The 19,038-nt window shown below is 41.7% G+C and overlaps 1 protein-coding gene and 1 long non-coding RNA gene across 4 annotated transcripts; one reads left to right on the forward strand and one right to left on the reverse strand.

Annotated features, from left to right (window-relative positions):
* Positions 1-5,502: 5,502 nt before the first annotated feature.
* On the forward strand, positions 5,503-6,643 carry LOC306815043. The gene is made up of 2 exons (XR_013777307.1): positions 5,503-5,713; positions 6,144-6,643. It is a non-coding gene; the product is annotated as an uncharacterized lncRNA (long non-coding RNA).
* PTGR1 (prostaglandin reductase 1) lies at positions 6,373-18,791 on the reverse strand. Of its 3 annotated transcripts, none has more exons than XM_079331622.1 (10): positions 18,754-18,791; positions 17,530-17,636; positions 15,697-15,742; positions 14,924-14,983; positions 13,529-13,696; positions 11,003-11,120; positions 10,566-10,721; positions 9,051-9,156; positions 7,930-8,048; positions 6,373-7,028 (listed from the first exon to the last, which is right to left on the reverse strand). In XM_079331622.1, exons 1-10 carry the CDS (start codon positions 18,768-18,770, stop codon positions 6,918-6,920), a joined length of 1,008 nt encoding a protein of 335 aa, XP_079187748.1. In that variant the 5' UTR covers positions 18,771-18,791; the 3' UTR covers positions 6,373-6,917. The 3 variants fall into 3 exon arrangements, with proteins under 3 accessions (XP_079187748.1, XP_079187749.1, XP_079187750.1); XM_079331623.1 differs by lacking the exon at positions 18,754-18,791 and adding an exon at positions 18,282-18,470; XM_079331624.1 differs by lacking the exon at positions 18,754-18,791 and adding an exon at positions 18,203-18,253.
* Between the last annotated feature and the right edge of the window lie 247 nt (positions 18,792-19,038).

Raw genomic sequence — 19,038 nt, forward strand, 5'->3', positions numbered from 1 at the left:
AGGTCAAGAGAATTTTAGATATATATACTCTTCTAATTTTCATTTGACTGCACCCTTGTGCTCTTAGAATGCATTTGACACTGAGTTGGACAGTAAACTGGACTCTGTGGTCCTCCAATCCCAAATCAGGCTGTCTAGATGAATGCTAACCTGCCAGCCTTTTGTTTCCTGCTATTCACCTACTCTTGACACTGTAACCAAGAGGAACAGTGATTTTTTTTTTTTTTCACTGTATCAAAATAGCTTCCCTGCTGGTTTGGATGTGATCCTGTATATGAACTCAGTAAAGAAGGGAGCAGGGCTGTAGCTAGCAGTGGGTACAGCTTAGTGAGCTGTGCTGCTGGACTTCCTGGAATGAGTGAGACTCATTGTGGGAGGGCACTCACCGATGACTCAGCCTTACACTCACTTTGCAAGCATGCGTTAATTTCTTGATGGCTCTGGAGGACTGGGGGCCTTGAACAGTTTAATGTATGTTCCCAATTTGAAACAAGATTTTTCTAGTCCAAGAAGTGGCCACACCCTTTACTTGAGGATGAGCCATCAAGGCTTTTCTTGGATATAAGTTCTGAGTTGTGATTATACAATTAGAAGAACATGGGGAATATTTTCCATGTAGCTCTGGCTATTTGACTAAGAAGTGCAGCTGTGTGTTTGAACTCTTCAAAGGTAAATGGGAAACCACTACCCCAAGTGGTGCACCATGGACAGACTCATAAGGATGGAATAAAATGAAGCTGTAGCAAAAATGCACTATGAACACCACACTATCTGCAAACAAGCATTCCTTCTGAAAACAGTTTCTGCATGGCCTATTTATTACCTTTGGGCAGGAACTGTGAGCAAGAAAGGTTTAAAAATTCCTGCTGAAAGTTCCAGATGAAGTAAAAGGCCCCAGCATCCCACTTCATCCTCAAGAAATTATACTGGAGTGTGCTGCAACATGCCTTATTTCTGCTGAGACAAGACTGGATCAGGTTGTTGCACGGGAAAGGTGCAGTCAGTGGTGCATTGCTGCTGTGCTGGGTTTAACTTTACACTTCATTTGCTTTTTTTAATAAGATGCTACTCTGCAGTAGCCTTGGACAGTGTGACAGTGACTGGAAATTCAAGTAATGATTGGGAAGACCAGAATAGCTGGAATACCTCTTGTGCTGAAGCAAGGGGTGCAAAGCAGTTCTTAAAAGGGCAGTGAGTTCAGCTTCCTGTGCTGCAACATCTTCCCCTCCCAAGAACTGCTATGTGGGCATACTGTGATGAAAATAACTTGCATACCCTAATTTGAAGGATGTTCTTTAAGGCTTGGCTCTTTGAGGAATATGCAATGAAGATCTTCATGTTAGGTAAATTTTCCCTTTAAAGGCAACAATACATAATCCTCAAATGCAGAATTATACCAGACTTTGACTGTAGTTGGTCCTTGTCATTACAGGTGATGGAAAGCAAAGCCTATGCTTCGTTCTGGTTTTATGTAAGGAGCCTCAGTTCCTAGAGCAAAAGTGCCCCTACTGGGAGGAGAGAACCCTAGTTCTGGATGGGAACTGGCTTGAATCAACAGGCATGGACAGGATGTTTTAGTCTTTAGCAAGACTAGGTATAGCAAATAAACATTTTGTTCTAAATGCAATGGGTATTAGTATCCTTGTTAAAGCGTAGGGCCATATGCCCTCCCATGTGAGTATTAAGTAATGATACTTCATACAGAGCTCAGTGGGTGCATTTTTTTGCTTGTTTTTTGTGTAAAGGTGTGAGGCTACTGTGCCAGGCAGTAGCACAGTATCCACTCTTTCATTAAACTCTGTGGTCTGCTGCTGGCATGAACAGAATTAGCTGCTTTGATCCAATGATCTGCAAAGATGCCTCTAAGAGGGAAGTGGGTAGATGGCTAGCTGACTTGAATGTTTGGTAGACTTGATGTACATGGCAGAGAAAAAACAACATAGAAGTTTCTTCTGGGGATAAGGATTTCAGGGAGAAGTTCTCCCCTCAGGCAATGACTGTAGTCTGTGTCATTTGGCTATGAAATAGCTGGGATCTCTGCCTTGCTGTCAAACAAGAAAAACAAGAAGTTTTTGTCTGCAGGCCTGTTACATAGCTTGCTTATAATGGGCTGACCAACAGGAAGAGAAGTACTTCCTTGAGTACAGCAATTAAAACACATAGCTGGAATAATTAGGCTTTATGAGAGAGGACTAACTAACATGAAAGGAAGGGCCAAGGGGTCACAGTGAGTGGACAAGTGAACTGTGCAGTCATCAAATTGCAGTGGAATAGTGACACTCCTTACCTCCATCCAGGGGTTCTGAAAGGGTTGTTGTGCACTTGGGGAAGCCTATGCCATGCATGTGAGATGCTTAACTACCCACATGTCTCTTTGGACTCTTTCAGCATCAACTTCAACTCCAGCTAGCCATCTGCTTTCCATTCTTTCTTTGACCTGAATGGAGGTAGACTTCAATTCCCTCTGGAATGATTCCAGTAGGAGTATTGGTAATATTTTAATGTTTAATTTCTTAACTGTTCATACATCAAAACGAGATGGATCTACCAAGCTAAAAAATTACTTCTATTTTTTCACCAAAGCCAACAAACTGGCATTGCAGTTTTGTGTTGTACTCTGTTGACATGCAGCTTTCAGCCACCAAAGGAATTGGCTTGAGGAGCATACTGTTGAAATACTTGCTGGATTAACTCTGTTGTGCTGATCCCTGGCCCTTGGTGAAGGGTGGGAGAGTCTGACCTGGTAAATGTGTCTTACAATATGCTTTTTCTCATGCGCTCTTATTCCTTTCTCCCTGCCTTTATAGTTTAGAGCTTTCATTTAAAATCAGGTATCACAGAGGGTCCTGACTTTGGCCATTGGTTAAGTCCCTTTTGGATCTGGCTCTCAGTGGTTCTATCTGATGTAGTTGGCAGCAGTCCTGCAGCCTCTCCAGTAACAAAACCTTGATAAGTTTGAGAAATTTGAAAAAAAACCTGAGGAGATGGTGGAGAGGGACATCCACCTGAAATGCAGTTTTTCCTCCTATGGTCCAGGCTGGTAGACAGACAAGGTGAGGGAGGCATGGGAGCCGCATGAAGTTCCATTGCTACCTGCAGCTGACAAATGCAAGCTTGTGACATGCAATCGCCACAGGGTGGCCACGGCAGTCTGTGGGTTTTATACACATGTGTATACACAGGCAGGCTCTGGGAATGCCTTGTGCTTGTATCTTTCTGACAGTGCTGGGGGGGATGGTTATACCTTGAGGTACAACCTCAGGGGCTGGAGGGGAATGCATGGGGGAAGGTGGGCTTCTACTACACTGGTGGCACCATCTGCCTGGCTTGCAGAAATTGGAGCGTTTGTCATGCATGTGATAGATGAATCAACAGATTCCAAGGGCTGGTGAAGTCCAAAGGCATGGAAGGAGGAAGATCCTTAGGCCACGCTTGGGCCATCTCCCTTCTACTTGCGTAAGTCCATAACATTTGCTCAAGGAGACAATGTATTTCAACTTTCTTTGTTTCTAACTCCTCTGAGAGGGGAACTTGGAGGAGCAAGAACAGTACTCTGTGAAGCCTGCTGATAAGGGAAAAATGGGCAGTTTTAGCATCACTTAGCAGGATTGCTCCAAAGTCTTTCAGCTTTCTCGATGCTGAGCCCACACTGAGCTTGTGATGATGGGCTGAGGATAGGGACAGGAGGCACCCCCCTACACTGTAGGTAAGGGCCAGCAGCAAGTTAACCTGTCTGGACTCCATGACATGAGAGGAACAAATAAAGTAAGGGGTCATGGGAGCAAGATAAAAGCAAAGGATTCGAGGTACACTTGCTTGCTTTCCACTCCCACAGGCAGAGGTGGTGGTTTAAGGTTGGATTTGATCCAGCTGGGGAATAGATCTCACCTCACATAGGAATGGATGCTGTGGCTGGGCCAGGTGTCTCATGACCCCTCCCCTGTGGGCACTGATGCTGGGGGGAACCACGAAAGGAGCTCATCAGGCAGCAATGCATTCCAGGAATAGCTCCCTGATTTCAACAATCCACAGCCCTTTGGAACAATTTCCAGTGCTTCCTGAGGCCTCCTTTGGTGTAGCAGGTCAAGGAGGGCATCCACTATGTCCTGAACTCAGACAAGTTATTGCTACCAGCCCCAGCCTGACATTGCTTAGGAACAAACACAAAAGTCAGATATTTATTAGCCTGGAACAATTCTAGAGACTGCTTCATTTTGCACAGGTAAGCATAAGGTGTTAAGCAGTTAAACCACTATTCTAGAAATAATAAGATGTATAAATAAAGAACTATTTAGCCAATAAATTATGAAGCCTGCAGCTGTTTACATTTAAGATTAAATAAACTCTCCCTCTTGCTCTCATATATTACATCTTCAATTAATTGGGATAATAAAGTCCCGAGAATCCCACTGCCACCCTACTTGTAAAGTGCAACTTATGCAGTGGCCTTGTGGTCTGGAGAAATGCAGCAGAAAAAGACCAGAGATGGTGTCAGATAGCCACAGCTGCAAGATGATTGAAGAATGTCCAGTGCACTCTGAGCAGAGCTGGCACCCTTTCTACCTTTGCAAACACATGCAATGCAGACCTGCTGAACTGACCTAGCCTGAGGCAAGCCCTTGCAACACCTTCTGACAGCCTGTGGGACCACTAAGCTCACCCTTTCCCAGTAAGCCTTTAAGCTCAGCTGCACAATGACAATGTTAGAGGAGGGATACCTGGCAGTGTTCGCTGCTCACAGGCCCTGTGCAATAGTCAGAGGACAGGCTGGACTGCGTGCATGGTACTACCCCATGCTCTGCCCCTAAAAAGACACTGAGCCATGTACTAGCAGAAAGGTCAATGCCAGCAACACATGGCTGCAGCTTTGCTCTAGGCTGGGCGTTGTCACCTTAACTTTCATTACCCTGGCTGTACTCATAGGATTAGCTTGTTTCACTAGCAGGGAGAAACAGAGACCTTCATTCTGCCTTGTGACATTGTCATAAGAAAAAAGAACCCACTAAATTTTTAATATTTCCTTTTTATTTTCAGTGTGTGGGAAAATCCAGTTATTGATCCACAAACTTAGAATTCTGAGGACAACAAAGGTCACAGTAAAAAACTACTGCAAGACCTCCAGTCAGTGCCAGACAATGAGGGATCTAATTGTCATTACTCATGTGGCAGAAGTGTTCCTGACATAATAGAAAACTTGCATTTTCAGGAGGATATAGCTGTATTCCCCAGAGAAGTTCAAGGTGTGTGGTGTTTGTTTTATACAGAAAAATTTTATTTTTGTGGTTAAACAGCCATTGCTATTTATGAAACATAAAATCTACACACAGCAAGGGGAATGTACAGATCAGTATTTTAGGAGGAGACAGCTGAGCCAGGATTATTCTAACTGATAAATCTTTCTGCAGTCCTGACCAAGGGACAGGAACTCCATGTGGCTATTCTTAATTCATTTCCCAGTCATCACTCTAGTTGAAACAAGAGATCATTAACTCGCTGGTTCAGTATTTTAGGACTTGCATGCCCTCTGAAAATTCCTCAACAAAAAGCCACTTCACAAAAGCACACCTCTACTCAGTGCATCTGAAGCCTACTGGCAACAGCTTCCCTTTTTTGGTTTACTACTTTACATGATATGCAGTGGTATTAGTCCATAGATCTTTCTCAGTGGCCAATGTAAAACCACACCTCTGGAGCTAACTCAAATTGTCAATTAGTTCTCCTCAGAAAACACTATAAGGTTGCCAGAACTCTTGCCTACTTGCCAAGATTCATTATTTTCCCAGTGGCCAGTTGACCTCCGTTTCAGAGTGTGTTTTAAGTCCACTCAGCAAGTATTGTCAATGTACATCTTAAATAAGTGATCACTTTTTGTTGACATACAGAACATCTAATCCTGGCACTGCAAAGATATTAAGGCTGCTTAGGATCTCTCTTCAAGGATCAGTAATGAAACCTTAAAACTAACCAAGAAGTCTTCTACAGTGGCTGAAAATGTATTACTATCACCTTCAATGCCCCTCTGTATCCCAGAGGTCCTTATTCTTTTTCAGAACTATCTATATCTAAGATATTTAGTGTTGCTAACCTGTGTGTCTCCTTTGCTTGGCACCACACAGTGTGTGCTGGACACCAGTTTAACACAGTGGGGCCATCACATTCATCTCACCTTCCAGGAGAACTAGGGTGAACACTATGGCAAGGCCAGCTCCACGCTAGGACACCAATGACAAGTTTCTCAAGGAAATTGGTAATCTATCCATATCACCTGTACTGATATGCGGGGATAAACAAGCCCTTGTAATATTTTAGCTCCTCTGTGTTAACCACAAGGAAGTGAGAGTTTTCACAAATAGAACTATAACACAAGCAAAGTATACCTTAAGAGATTTATTTTCCCTTTCCATATTCTCAGAATAACTGAGATATCTATACTGTTTCATAAAATAAAAATAAAAAGCCAGCTAGTGAGGAGGCTAGAATCCCCAAGTGTTGTTAGCTTAGCTTGCTCTCTGCTCCTTGATATGAGTTTAAAAAATCCCCCTTGTAAAGTTCTGGGCCAAATCAATGGGTAAAAATTAAATGTACCATCAGTTAACAAAGCTTTTCTAACTGATTTTCCTTTCTACAAGCCTGCTCATAGAAAGGTTCAATTAATTATTAGATCGGTTACAATTCTGATTTTCAGCAATTTTAAAGCAATTTGTTTAGTGTAGCTCTGGGAAGCAATTCTCAATTTCTTCAAGAGCAAAGCAATTGGAATGTACTGAGATTTATTAGCCAAATTGTTAACAGAAGTTATGATCACCAAACATCCAGCAAAATTCTTGAAACATACTGGTCATATGATTTGATGAGTGAATTAAAACCATTTAACAGAATCACATCCCCTGCACGAGTCTCCCAGGAAAAGCTAATCTTCACAACTTTACAATAGCTTTTCCAAGATTTTCTCCCTTCAACATTCCTATAAAAGCCATTGGCATGTTCTCAAATCCTTCAGTGACATGTTCATGATATTTCACCTTTCCCTGTCAAAAGAAAGAAAGGAAATTGCTGAATTTTCACCCACCAAAACTGAATAAATTACAGTAAAATTTTCTCCAGCATACGTATTTCATTTGAAAAATGCAAGCTGGCATGGACCAGGACAACTGCAAAACCAGGTGGGCTTTTGTAAGCATCTGCTTTTGCTGTAAAACCTTCTACTTGGAGTCATCACAGGAAGCAAAAATCACTGCTGTAAAAACATATCAGGATAGATTTATTGCTACTTGATCCTCAAACAGTTGACAGGTAGGCGATCATTTACTCAAAGCCAGGCCTGTCTCTACTCATACAGAAGCATGCAATTGTAAATTGAATGACCAAAACCTGACCTATCCCAAATTCTCATGTTTGTAGAGCCTTTTAATCTTTAGTGTTCACACTCACAAAATTCTCACAACCATGAACCAACTTGGTTACTAACTCAGTCATCACCTAGAAAAATGAAATGTAAGAAATCCCCTAGTAAGTCCCTTTACTACAAAAACATTAATTCTTTCCAGTAATTTCAGCACAATACTGCAATGGAAATCCTGGCCCATACTACAGATGACTTAATGAGAAATATGGGAATTCCTCTATAAATGAAAATCTTCATTACCAAATAAGTGTTTTGAATTAATCTGGAAGCATGCTTCTTCAAAGCCTCCATGTGTTCTGGATTATATTGGAGTCCAAAAGCTGATATCAGAGGTCTCAAGAAAACAGAAGGGATCAGGTATATTTACTATGGTCTAAGTATCCCAAAGAGTCTCAAGGATCAAGTCAGGGAGAAGGAAAATGTCATGCTGGATCTCACCTAAACAGCTATGAAAGAGACCTCTTGCAAAGGTGGAATCTGCAGTGTGAGTACACCTTAGAAACAACTGCTCCTTCCTTCCTTACCTCCACGACCCACTTTAAGAGGGCCTGCAGCCCTTCCTTCCGCCGGTCGCTCCACCGGCTCACAATAAACCCTTCCATCCGAAGCTCTTTGAAAATCATGGGAAACTGCACATAAGGCCCTGCAAGAGAAAAGAACCAACAAGCCACCTGCAACATCAGTCTCATCCAGAATAAGACCAAATGAACACAGTGAGGCTTTTAGCCAGTAAAGACCACTGAATCACTTTGTTTCAGCCAGAAGCAACAGATATTTCTTCCAAAAAGAACTTCCAGCACAAAACACTGAAGATTCAGGGATGAAGAGTCACCTATGAAGACAAAGGCCTGATCCATAAAGCAATGGAGCAAAACAATTCTGAAAGCAGTTTCATTCAAAAATAAAGCAGCCTCAGCTTCACCTGAGGGACTTAAAACAGTGTTTTTGAGATTCAGCTTAAGTCCCTGTTTGATAGCCTGACAGGCAGTCATGTACTTTTTAACTCTCAAAATATAAGTTATAAACTCTGGAAAAACAGTTTCCGCTATCATAAAAATGTGTGATAGTTTCCTCATCACCAAAATCCTGTTACATTTTTTTAAAGTGATCTGAGAGGCCAAAGCTGGTCAGCTACCAAAGGGAATACAGCTCTCCTATTTCTTTCAGAAGGCAAATCTGGAAAATTTAATTATATTAAAAATGAATATTCATTCACACACATTTCTCAGCAGTTTTATTAGTAGATAAAATCTTCTGTGAAAAAAAAAAAACCCAAAACCTTAAGTTGCATCATCTAAAATCCTGATGGAAAATCATTATCTCATCTGTATACTACTGTATAAATGGCACCATGATACCACACCTGCCTTCTGCTGATCTATACCTGCATAGGGCCATGTGGAGCCCTGCTTTACGTATTCTAGCCAGCTAACCAGCTGATGTTCACCAGATAGTGTACTCAAAGGAGGATGAGTGCATGTACAACAAAGAGCATGGTCCCAGTGTCCCACAGCAGCAGTTAGCTACCAAAATGTATACACATATATACACTTACATGGCACAGGGAAGTAAACAGTAGACTTTCATTATGTCTTTTTGCCATCACCAAAGAGAAAACAAATTTAGATACAGTAAAGGCTCTCACCTTTCTGAGGTACAGAGTCATTGTATTGAGAGATGGCACCACAGACTGCAATCCTTCCATATTTCTTCATCTGGTTAATAGCAATACTGGCAAATTCTCCACCCACCTGCAAGAACCAGAGCATGTGCAGCATTAGAGACAATTCATTGCTTAGCAATGACTGCCAAAATCTGCCAACACTGGATTGTTGCACCAACAGGTTATCAGGGAAGCAACATCTACTGTCCCAAAGACTTGGTGGCTGTAAATGCAAACCCTTGCATTTACACAGTCCTATGAGAACTCAATCTCATTCTTCTAAAAATTAGTTATGAATGTAGAGAATCAGTTTTAATTCCAAATCTGCTTAGTGAAGCTTGGTTTGGAAGCATCAGGCAGGACTAGCATGTAGATCCCTCTTCCTAAGAGTGCTAAGAAGCACCAGCTCTGCTCTCCTCACATGCCAGTCTGTAACTTTACATCTTTACATCGTGGTGATGCAAACTTTTTACTTTATGGTTCTCATCTCCAAAATAGGGATGTGCTGTGAAAAGAAGCTTTTAATAGTGAAAAGCTGTGAGAAAATATACTGCTGTGGGGAGCTCTGCACAAATGCTGGTAGTGGGAATGAAGGGAATGGACATGATCATAAAACCTACTTAAGACCTTACCAGCATGGGACATGAAATTTGAAAGGCTAACACAAAGTGGCAGGAGCTACTGCCACAGAGACAAGCACTTTACCATGACACCAAGTATTCCTTTCAACTTCCAGAGAAAGGCAAAATACCCCAGCCTTCACCCCTGGATTGGCAGAAGCACTGCTGAAGGAAAGACATGCTAAAGAGATGATTATGGCTTCTTTTAAACCGGGTACCTAGCCAGGGAGTTTAAGGCTGTTATGTCAGCTAATACCCCTGTGGATGGGTATTATATTATCAGGTATAAAGCATATGTTAGCTGTAGTAGGAAATCAAGAGACAAGGCTAGTTCTTTATCTTGAAAGTGAACTGACATTCAATAATTTCAGCTGTATTTGGGAGACACCAGAAACATTCTGAGGGCTGCTCCAGTAGTTTTGCAAGTGGGCCTTGCTACTGTTTTGTTTACAGGTATCAATGCAGCCTCCATGACCTCCCTTCTCAGCAATAGCAGAGAACTGTCTGAGGTTGAAGGTGGCGCCAGGAATGGACTAGATCAGTTTCATGTTATTGTGACTGCCACCTCCCCAAAGTGTGCCATGCTTTTCAGAGAGTGAAGCAAAACTTCTCTCTCTCCATTCAGAAACACTGCCAATAACCCAGTTTTGCCTTTTCGGTTTTGCTTTTTCTGTTACTGCTAAAGTCAGCTGCAGAAATATGTGTGGGAATCGAACAGAAAAGCAGCAAGCTCCTACAGAGACCACTGCTTGATTAAATGGATCTCCATATTGAAATCTTGATGTAGACTTTAATTAGATGATTACAATATTGAGTTCCTGATACAGTTTAAAGAAAACGACAGCTGCTCAAGGCAAGGCCTTCTCTCTGAACTTACATTGTCAAAGAAACAGTCGTAGCCATCAGGAGAGGCTTTACGCAGTGCTTCTTCCAGAGATTTAACAGTCTTGTAATTAAAGGCTTCATCAAAGCCTATTTTTTTCAGATAAGCAACCTTGTCATCTGAGCCAGCACAGCCAACCACTTTGCAACCCTGCAAGGAAAGGAGAAAAACATTTATAAACATCCCCTGACAACACAGGCTGACACTCAGAGTGTGCTGGGTGAAGGGCTAACCCTTAAAATAAGGTTGTTGTCAGCATATGAACTCCTAAAACATCCAACTACATTTGTTATATCTTCAGGAGCTTTTCTATCTCATGACCCTAGGGCAGGCATGCCTTCAGGGATGCTTGTCCTAGTGATCATTCGTGGCACTGTTGCCCTGTTTCATTGCTGTCTTCCCAGCAAGTATGAGCAGTTCAAGCCACTCACCCCAATTTTTGCAAGCTGCCCCACCACAGAGCCCACAGCACCAGCTGCAGCATTAACCAGCACTGTCTCTCCTGGCTTCATCTTGCAGACCTCCAGCAGACCAAAATAGGCAGTAAGACTGCAAAGAAAAGGAAAGAATGTTCAGTGAGGAATAAAAGATGACAGACAAAGAGACATGACCACACTGAACCAAATATTGACACTACCAAAACAAGATTAAGTTTTCCTATATTGTGAAATACAAAACTTAATCCAGCCTTCTTAAATTGGCTTTTTCACAGCCATCCCAGAAAAAAAACACAGCTACACTGCTGGGAAAGAGAATGTTGAGCCAGAAATCTCCCTAAGGTAAAAACAGCTTTCATTGTGCTCATTAGTCAAAAAGAGAAACACAGACAACTCTGTGACAACTCAGTTACATACTGGAAGAGATAATAAATCCAAGGTAGATAAAGGTCAGTTGCCAGTTGGTATCTACTAGATTAAATTTGTTATCACAAATCAAAGCTGGCAGAAAAAGATAAAAAAGGTGAAAAAAACTTGCTGCACTGATGGGCTCACTGCTAACTCATATGGCTACTGGGTGAAACACAGAATTGTTAAGGTTGGAAAAGATCTCCAAGACCAGAGTAACTCTGACCAACTACCACCTTGTCAACTAAACCCTAGTGCTAAGTGCCTCATCCAGTGGTTTCTTGAGCACTTTCAGGGACAGTGAATCCACCACTTCCCTGGACAGTTTGTTCCAATGCTTGACAAACTCTTTCTGTGAAAAAATTCTTCCTGATGTCCAACCTGAACATCCCCTAATGAAGCTTGAGGCCATTTTCTGTTGTCCTGTCACTTGTAACATGACCTCCATTTGGCTACAACCTCCTTCAGGTAGCTGTAGAGAAGAATAAGATCTCCTTGAACCTACTTTTATCCCTGCTAAACCAGTCCAGCTCTGTCAGCTGCTTCTCATCAGACTTGTACTCCAGGTCTTTCATCAGCCCTGTTGCCCTTCTCTGGATATGCCCCAGCACCTCGAAGTCCTTCTTTTAGTGAGGGGCTCAAAACTGGAAACTGTACTTTGGTCTCACCAGTGCACTAGTAATCTGTAGGAACCTCTAAAGTAGCTCATTGATCGGCCAAGAATCCAACAAAACTTTTCTTCTAATTTTTAATATCAAGCTTAGAGCTTCTCACATGTTCTCAACTGAAAGAGCTAACTGGATCCTCCTACAAGACACCCAGAAAAAACATGCATGTTGACTGATGTTAAAATGAAATCTGCGAAGTTCACCACTACACACAATTTTACAATCATTTAGAAACCCTTCCAGATCATTAGGACTAAATTCTGATTTCCCATATAAACTACAGAGAATGAGGTAAGAAACGCAAGCAGATGACTGAAAGATCACAATAGTAAATATGGTTTCCAAAGCACAGCAGCTCTGTCTGCTGCAGTGCAATTTAAAGGACATCTATATTGCTGCATAATAAAGCATCTCTCTTTTGCATTTTGGGGTTGATTCTGGAAATTTAGGGATGGCAACAGAGCCCAATTAGCAAAAGCAGACTAGTCCAGGTGCCAGTTAAGTTTGAGACTTTCCACTGAGGTTAACACAGACTGAACTAGATTATTTCCTGTGGGAGTCCAGGGTTTTTCCCTGGCTCCTCTGGGGATGCAAAAACCCCCCTGGCAGACCCCTCAGAGACCCCCGAGTGCTGCCCAGGAGCTGCAGGGGCTGGATTTGGCTCCTTGGGAGAATCTGCCCACGTTGAGAGAAGAGACACAGAAAATAATGATGAGTAGAGTGTAAATTCGAATATTAGAATGTAGTATATGTAGGTTTTTAGATTGTTTATATTAAGGGCCATGTGGCCAAGATGGAGGATCCTGGGTGTGGTGGGCTTCTTCCTCCTTCTTCTTCATGTCATCCATGCTGAAGTTGCACCCTGGGAACCACAGATTGGATGGGGAAAGAACTGGACATTGTAAAGAGGTTGCATGGCATTGGGGAAAATTTGTAAATATTGTATACGTAGTTTACAGTATAAAGGCCTTGGCAAAGCCCTCCTAGGAGACCTTCTGCAATGGTCGACCTGCAGAGCGGACCTGTGTCAGGCTGGCAGAAACATTTTTAAGATAAATAAACAGCCCTGAAACAACACAAGGTCATCTCCAGCTGCTTTCTTGCCGGTGCCTCTGAGAGAACCAGACTTTTTACCACCTTCATGCCCTCTCTGGGGAGGTCTCACACCTGAAGAGACCCTCAGAGACGAGACAATTTCCATCTCTTCCTGCATCCTCTTTCTAACTTATTACAGCTCCTCAAGGAGAGGCACAATAATCTCCAAGGCAAATATCCTCCGATGTAGAGGATGGGCCAAACTTCATGCCCTATGCAGGGCAAGGGCATCCAGAAGCACACCTGTTTTGCCAGTGTGAAGAAACAAGACAAAGGTCAAAACAGCCAGCCAGAAACTTCCTACACACCAAAATCCAGGAGACAGTTGCCTTTTTATCTCAAAACTTACCCTGGCATGCCAACTGTTCCAAGAGCTAGAGATTTGGGGAGTGATTCCGGCCAATTGGAAGGAAGGAGTTGTACGTCTTTCCCATCAGAGATAAAATGTGTTCTCCAGCCCTTGCTACCCACGACAAAGGCCCCCACTGTGAAAGCAGGATTTTTGCTTTCTACAATCCTGTTTAAAAAGTAAAAAAGACCAAAAAAAAAAAAAAAACAACAAACACAACGATAACAACAAAAACAAAACCACATCCTGTTAGAAACAAATCAATACTGGCTCTTCCATTCTTTGTGTGGTTCAGAAAAGAAATATTTCATGTCATGATTTTTATCCCATGTCTGCTGTAGGTGTCAAGTGTCTTTCCTGATATGTCCACAACCTCTTATCATGAGGGATGATAAGTGGCATCATAGTGGCAAGATGATTTTAGATTCAGCCCAGCCCATGACAAACCAAATTTTCCCACACAAGTGCCAACTGTTTCTTTAACTAGCACCAGTTTGGTATGAGACCAGACCAGGCTTCTGTGAATTAGAACACAGGAAAGAGGACGCTGGGATTAAAGCATGGAACAGCAAGGAGTTGCTGATAGGCTGTCTGTTCTCAGACAACAGACAACATTTAAAAGTTGAAGATCCTGAAGATGGATTCTCTTGGGATAATGAAACTAGATAAAAATCAATCTCTAAAATTAGGGAGATATCCATATCAGCAAATGAAAGTTCCACTTTCTTAGCTAAACAAGAAAACTGTGCTGGAATGGGGTAGATAAGCATCTTAGAATTATTAAAAACAGTTGACCTTCTGTTCATCAGACTTGGTTGTTAATTTATCCCAATGTTTTTGCAGAGAAACTCAGAAGACAAAGGCCACAGATGTTCCTAGGCAGCAATGTACAGGCAGCACAGCAGGAACAAGTCAACAAAGGAAAACATCTGTGTAGCTACATTACCACAATGGGAAAAGGATGGATTTTAAGGTTATATAACCCTTTGGCTAGAGCTGTGTCCTTGGTGATGTGGAGGTATTTTCAGTTGGAATAGATAGCATGCATAGTTGCAGACATGCAGCTACTAGCACATCAGATTTTAAAATGTGAAGTACAAAATTCGTGGCAAGTACAACTGTTGGTCCTTTATACTTGTAAAAACTGCCTTTGAAGACATTATTACAAGAAACAACATACAGATGTATATCCAAATGCTCTCCAGAAAGGCAAAAGAGGTTCTTAGAGGAAAAAAACATTCCAACCAGTAAGAATGTCATTAGTAGAAGTATGTAGACACAAGTCAAGCATGGCTAACACAGGCTGCAGGTGTCTTGAGTGTCAGCACATTCCTGATGAGATCAGCACATTCCTGATGAGATCTGCACATTGATACCAGGAACTGAAGATCTTACTTGGCAACCTGGGTGCCTATCATTATGTCACCTTCCTTCATGTCCCGTTGACTGTAAGGTCTGCAACACAGGCAAGCACAGCTTACTGTATGCAACTTTAATAATGTCCCAGACACACAACAAAGTAGTAGCAACTGTTTGACCCAGAAAAAGAGTGTCAGCAGTGTTGTTGAACAGATCACAAATAGCTTGTCATTGTAACAGCATAATGGGATGTTTTCCAGTGCCAGCTATTTGGGCATCCTGGGCAGGAGTGTTGGAGGGATGATAGCGTAAATCTTCCCAGCATGGTCCACCACTACAAGAAGCCTAAGACTCAGAGATCTATCTCTGAATTTAGTGTCCACAATGCCTCTTCAAACTACCCAGTCTCCCTGTGCTTCTAGTACTGCCTATTGGGTGTACCAGCAATGCCCAACTTTGAATATGTGTCTTTAAGCACAAGTTTCCAAGTTAAATTAAGCAGGAATTGCTACGAGGCTTCAGCCTCATCTGAGTACATTGCATTCCAATTGAAGACATGACAAGGAACAACAGCTGATTCCAAGAAAAGTCTATGGCAGAAGAAATGTTACCCTCAATGTCTAGCTAAATCTGGCACAGCTCCATATTTTGAGTCTTGTAATTAACATACATCTTTTAAAAAGCAGACAAAGGCATTGGGACTCTGGCAACAGTGCATGCTGCCCACTGTTGTTTTGAGGTTTAAGTGGCAAATCAAATTAGAAATTAGGTGCTTTAGCCAGAAATTCAGACAGGACAAAAAGGTATACCTCATGTAAGGATCAACACTGAGAAACACTGATTCAAGCAGCAACTCTGCAACAAAAGACAAAGCAGATTCCTGGATATTAACAGCACAGTAGAGCATAGTTTTCACAAGTCAGTGTTTCAGCTAAATTGATATGAACTCCTGACAGCTCGAAACTCCCATATCCCATCTTTGTTTAGGGAAAACCTACCAGAAACAACTACTACATTCATCAGTTTGGGGGTATTGGCATACTGCTGAAAAATAAACTTGTCCCAGTGTAGCCTAAGGAAACTATCTTACTTTCAATCCTGCAATTTTGCATGTGTCTGCTCTCTCAACAGAGGGCTCAAGCAGCCAGAATTTTTAAAAACTCTCGTTTAATTTTCATATATTTAAAATGTCATCCCATAACTCAGCCAGAAGAGGATGGCACAGATCAAATACAAACTACTTGGCTGCCTTAAACAGGAGGCATTAGTTTATCTTTTCTAAGTAGCTTAATCCACTTTACAGTCTCTATTAACACTACTTCTTGGGAAAGACATTGTTAAACATGTTTTAAACTTCCCATTTACACAGCACTTTTAGCCGTTCATCTCCACCTACTAATATTTATTATTGCCTGGCTGCAGTGGTCTAGGTAGTAGAAGCTAGAAATGTACTCAGATGTAAATATCTTCCATTACTTGAGAGTGAGCAGGAAAGCCAGGCCATTGCCTTTAAAAATGTCATTGTAGAGTGAACTTATGCCTCTTTTTGCCTTAAAGATTAAAATAGGAAGTAGAAAAATACTCGATGTCTTTAAATACCCATAGGCATGAAATTTTTAAGTGCATCCATATATGTAAGGAGAAATGAGTTTTCAAATATTTAACTTGCAAAAATAATTGGTACTTTAATATCCTTCTGCACACCTTTTAAAGTGTGGCAAATTTTGTAAATGGCAAGGGGTGGGATGAGGCTGCAGAAAATGCAGTGCAAATGTCCATGTGAAACCAAAAATCAAAGTTCATTCTTTTATCAACAGCTCTTGCTGTTGATATGTTAATAAGTTACATATTCCTACTCTTCTCAAAACAGAGAAACTCAGGAATAAAAATGGTCCTGTTTTTTTCTATTTATATTCCACCTCTCTTCTTGTTGCAACAGATCAAATAAGACAAGGTCTGGCAAAAAAAAAAAAAAAAAAAAAAAGCAGATTTTGAATGTGGGCAGAAATCTTGCCATCTTACTTCTTGAAATAAAAGACCAACCCCCATTGACTCCAGCTCCGAGGTCTTTCAGTTGCAGATTCATTCCCAAAGCAGTCACTCTGCTCTCCCCCACTACTATCCTCAATATTTTCCCTGTCAGCATGGAAAACTCCACTGAAAGCCTACGCCTATAGGGCATCATGTTCTCCACCTTTTTCCAAAGCATTTTGCAAATGAAAGTAGATCATACATTTTACTAATAAAACGTGTTAGGGTCTTAATACGGTTCTGTGTCACAGTCCACTTCTCTCTTTCTGCATTAAACAAATTCTGTTTTCCTTGTAGTTGTCAGTTTTGAGACCATATCCCTTCGGTAATTTTCTCCATTTGCAAACACATTCGAATGCCTTTGTCATCAGGCAACAAGTGTGATTAGGCAGCATGAAACTCTGAAAGGTATGCCCCAAATGCTCTCACCAACCCCATCAGTACACTTTTTCAGCTATTGTCCTTCTCCCTTAAAGTGCATGGCTTGTGACACACCAGCAATTTTTGAAATTCCAAAGAGAAATATACAGTTCTACAGATCCACAGCCACAGACATCAGAAGTCATATAACCTCCAAAAAAATTAGTAGTAACAAGTAGCACTCTACTCACCTCCATCCTTTAGATTTGGTAGCTCTATCGTCTTCAGGTCAAAGTCACTGGTTTTGGGAAGACCATCAAAATGCTTCTTTAGAACCCATACCTTGGCAATCACCATCCTGTGCAATAAACACAAAGAACACCTGTCAAAGTGATGCCCAACAGTGCTGGGCTGCTCACCGGGCTGGTTTAGATTTCATCAGGCAAAACATCTATCTCGACAATGTGCCATCACTCTGCTTGCTTCTGTGGTAACATCCCCAGCTTAAGAAAATGTCAGAAAAATCCCCTCATTGCTTTAGCAACCCAGATCTTCCTGTGACCTGTCAGACCTCCCTGCCTGCTGACAGCAAGTCCTCATGTAGGAAGTCATCCCAGCAAAATGTACAACTCTAAAGATACTAAAGAAGGAAAATCTGCTATTTTAGAAGGAAAAAAAATTCCTTTAGAAAAGAAAATTAAAACTTAAGTCTATTGCCCCCATTACCTGAGGTGTCTACTAATCTAAACTTTTACAAGCTTGAATTAAAGTGCAAGTGAGAAAAATAGAAGTAAGCAAGACCCCTTTCTGTGACATTCCTATTGAAAGAAAACGCTTGTTCAGTTGTGAAGCTCAGAGCCTGGAAATGGGAACACATTGCTACCGATAAGTTCCATACAAGACAGAAACAAACAAATCACTTGCTTTAATTCTATCCTCACAGGTCCTTTTCCCTTTTACCACCCAAGTGCATCAGTAAGAATAAAGAAAGAGTAGCTTATACTTTGACCAGGTAGGTGAAAACTGGGTCTTCTGTTGACAAGGCGAAAACCTTCCGTGTCTGCTCAGCCGGTGGCTGGACTCCTTCGATCACACTCACTTAAAAAGGGTGAAAACATCTGCTGTCAGCAAGTACCGCCCTCAGTAGATTTCCCTAGGAGTAAACCTTCAGTAAACACCGCATAAGACACACCCATTGTGATTCAGCTTCTTCCCACCAAGATTTTAGATCAACCCTCAACCCCGCTGCTCAGCGCCCAGCCAGTTGCACAAAACCCGTGGATCTAGAACCCACAGAATGCTGCAGTCGGGAGACCAAGACTACCTAACACTATACTAGTTTCTTCACATTACATTTTACCCATCCAGCCCTGAAACTCTTAAGAGTTCTACCTCTGTGCAAAAACATCTAATTAAAAATTAATGTCCATTTCATCACCCAATTCGTGTTTTAACACAGCTAATACATTCGCCACTGTGTGTGCCCTGACATGCTCGCTGCTCCTAGTACAAGGAGAGCTTGCGTGGCTTAGCCGATATCTACGACCCACCTTAAGAAACAATATCAAACTCTGGCATTTTGCCCCAATGTTGCAATGAGGCATTTAGCAAGGGAGAAAACTGTCTTCAGCTTTCTTTTTGTGAAAAGTGTAAAGAAACCACTATATAGCGACGGTTCAACTACAGAACCCACGAAGACAGAAGTGCTAATTAGTAACAAGTGCCTGAGGAAAAAAAAAAAGCAAAATGTGTTTAAAGAT

The sequence above is a fragment of the Erithacus rubecula genome (genome assembly GCF_903797595.1).
Source record: "Erithacus rubecula genome assembly, contig: SUPER_Z_unloc_6, whole genome shotgun sequence".
NCBI classification, from domain to species: domain Eukaryota; kingdom Metazoa; phylum Chordata; class Aves; order Passeriformes; family Muscicapidae; genus Erithacus; species Erithacus rubecula.

What these genes read in the sequence shown, in the direction of transcription:
- PTGR1 (XM_079331622.1), bottom strand. An exon ending in AGTGTTGATCCTTACATGAG is followed by an intron (nt 14,984 to 15,696) that starts GTATACCTTTTT and finishes CCTGTGTTGCAG; the next exon opens with ACCTTACAGTCAACGGGACA. An exon ending in ACGACTGTTTCTTTGACAAT is followed by an intron (nt 9,157 to 10,565) that starts GTAAGTTCAGAG and finishes TGGTTCTTGCAG; the next exon opens with GTGGGTGGAGAATTTGCCAG.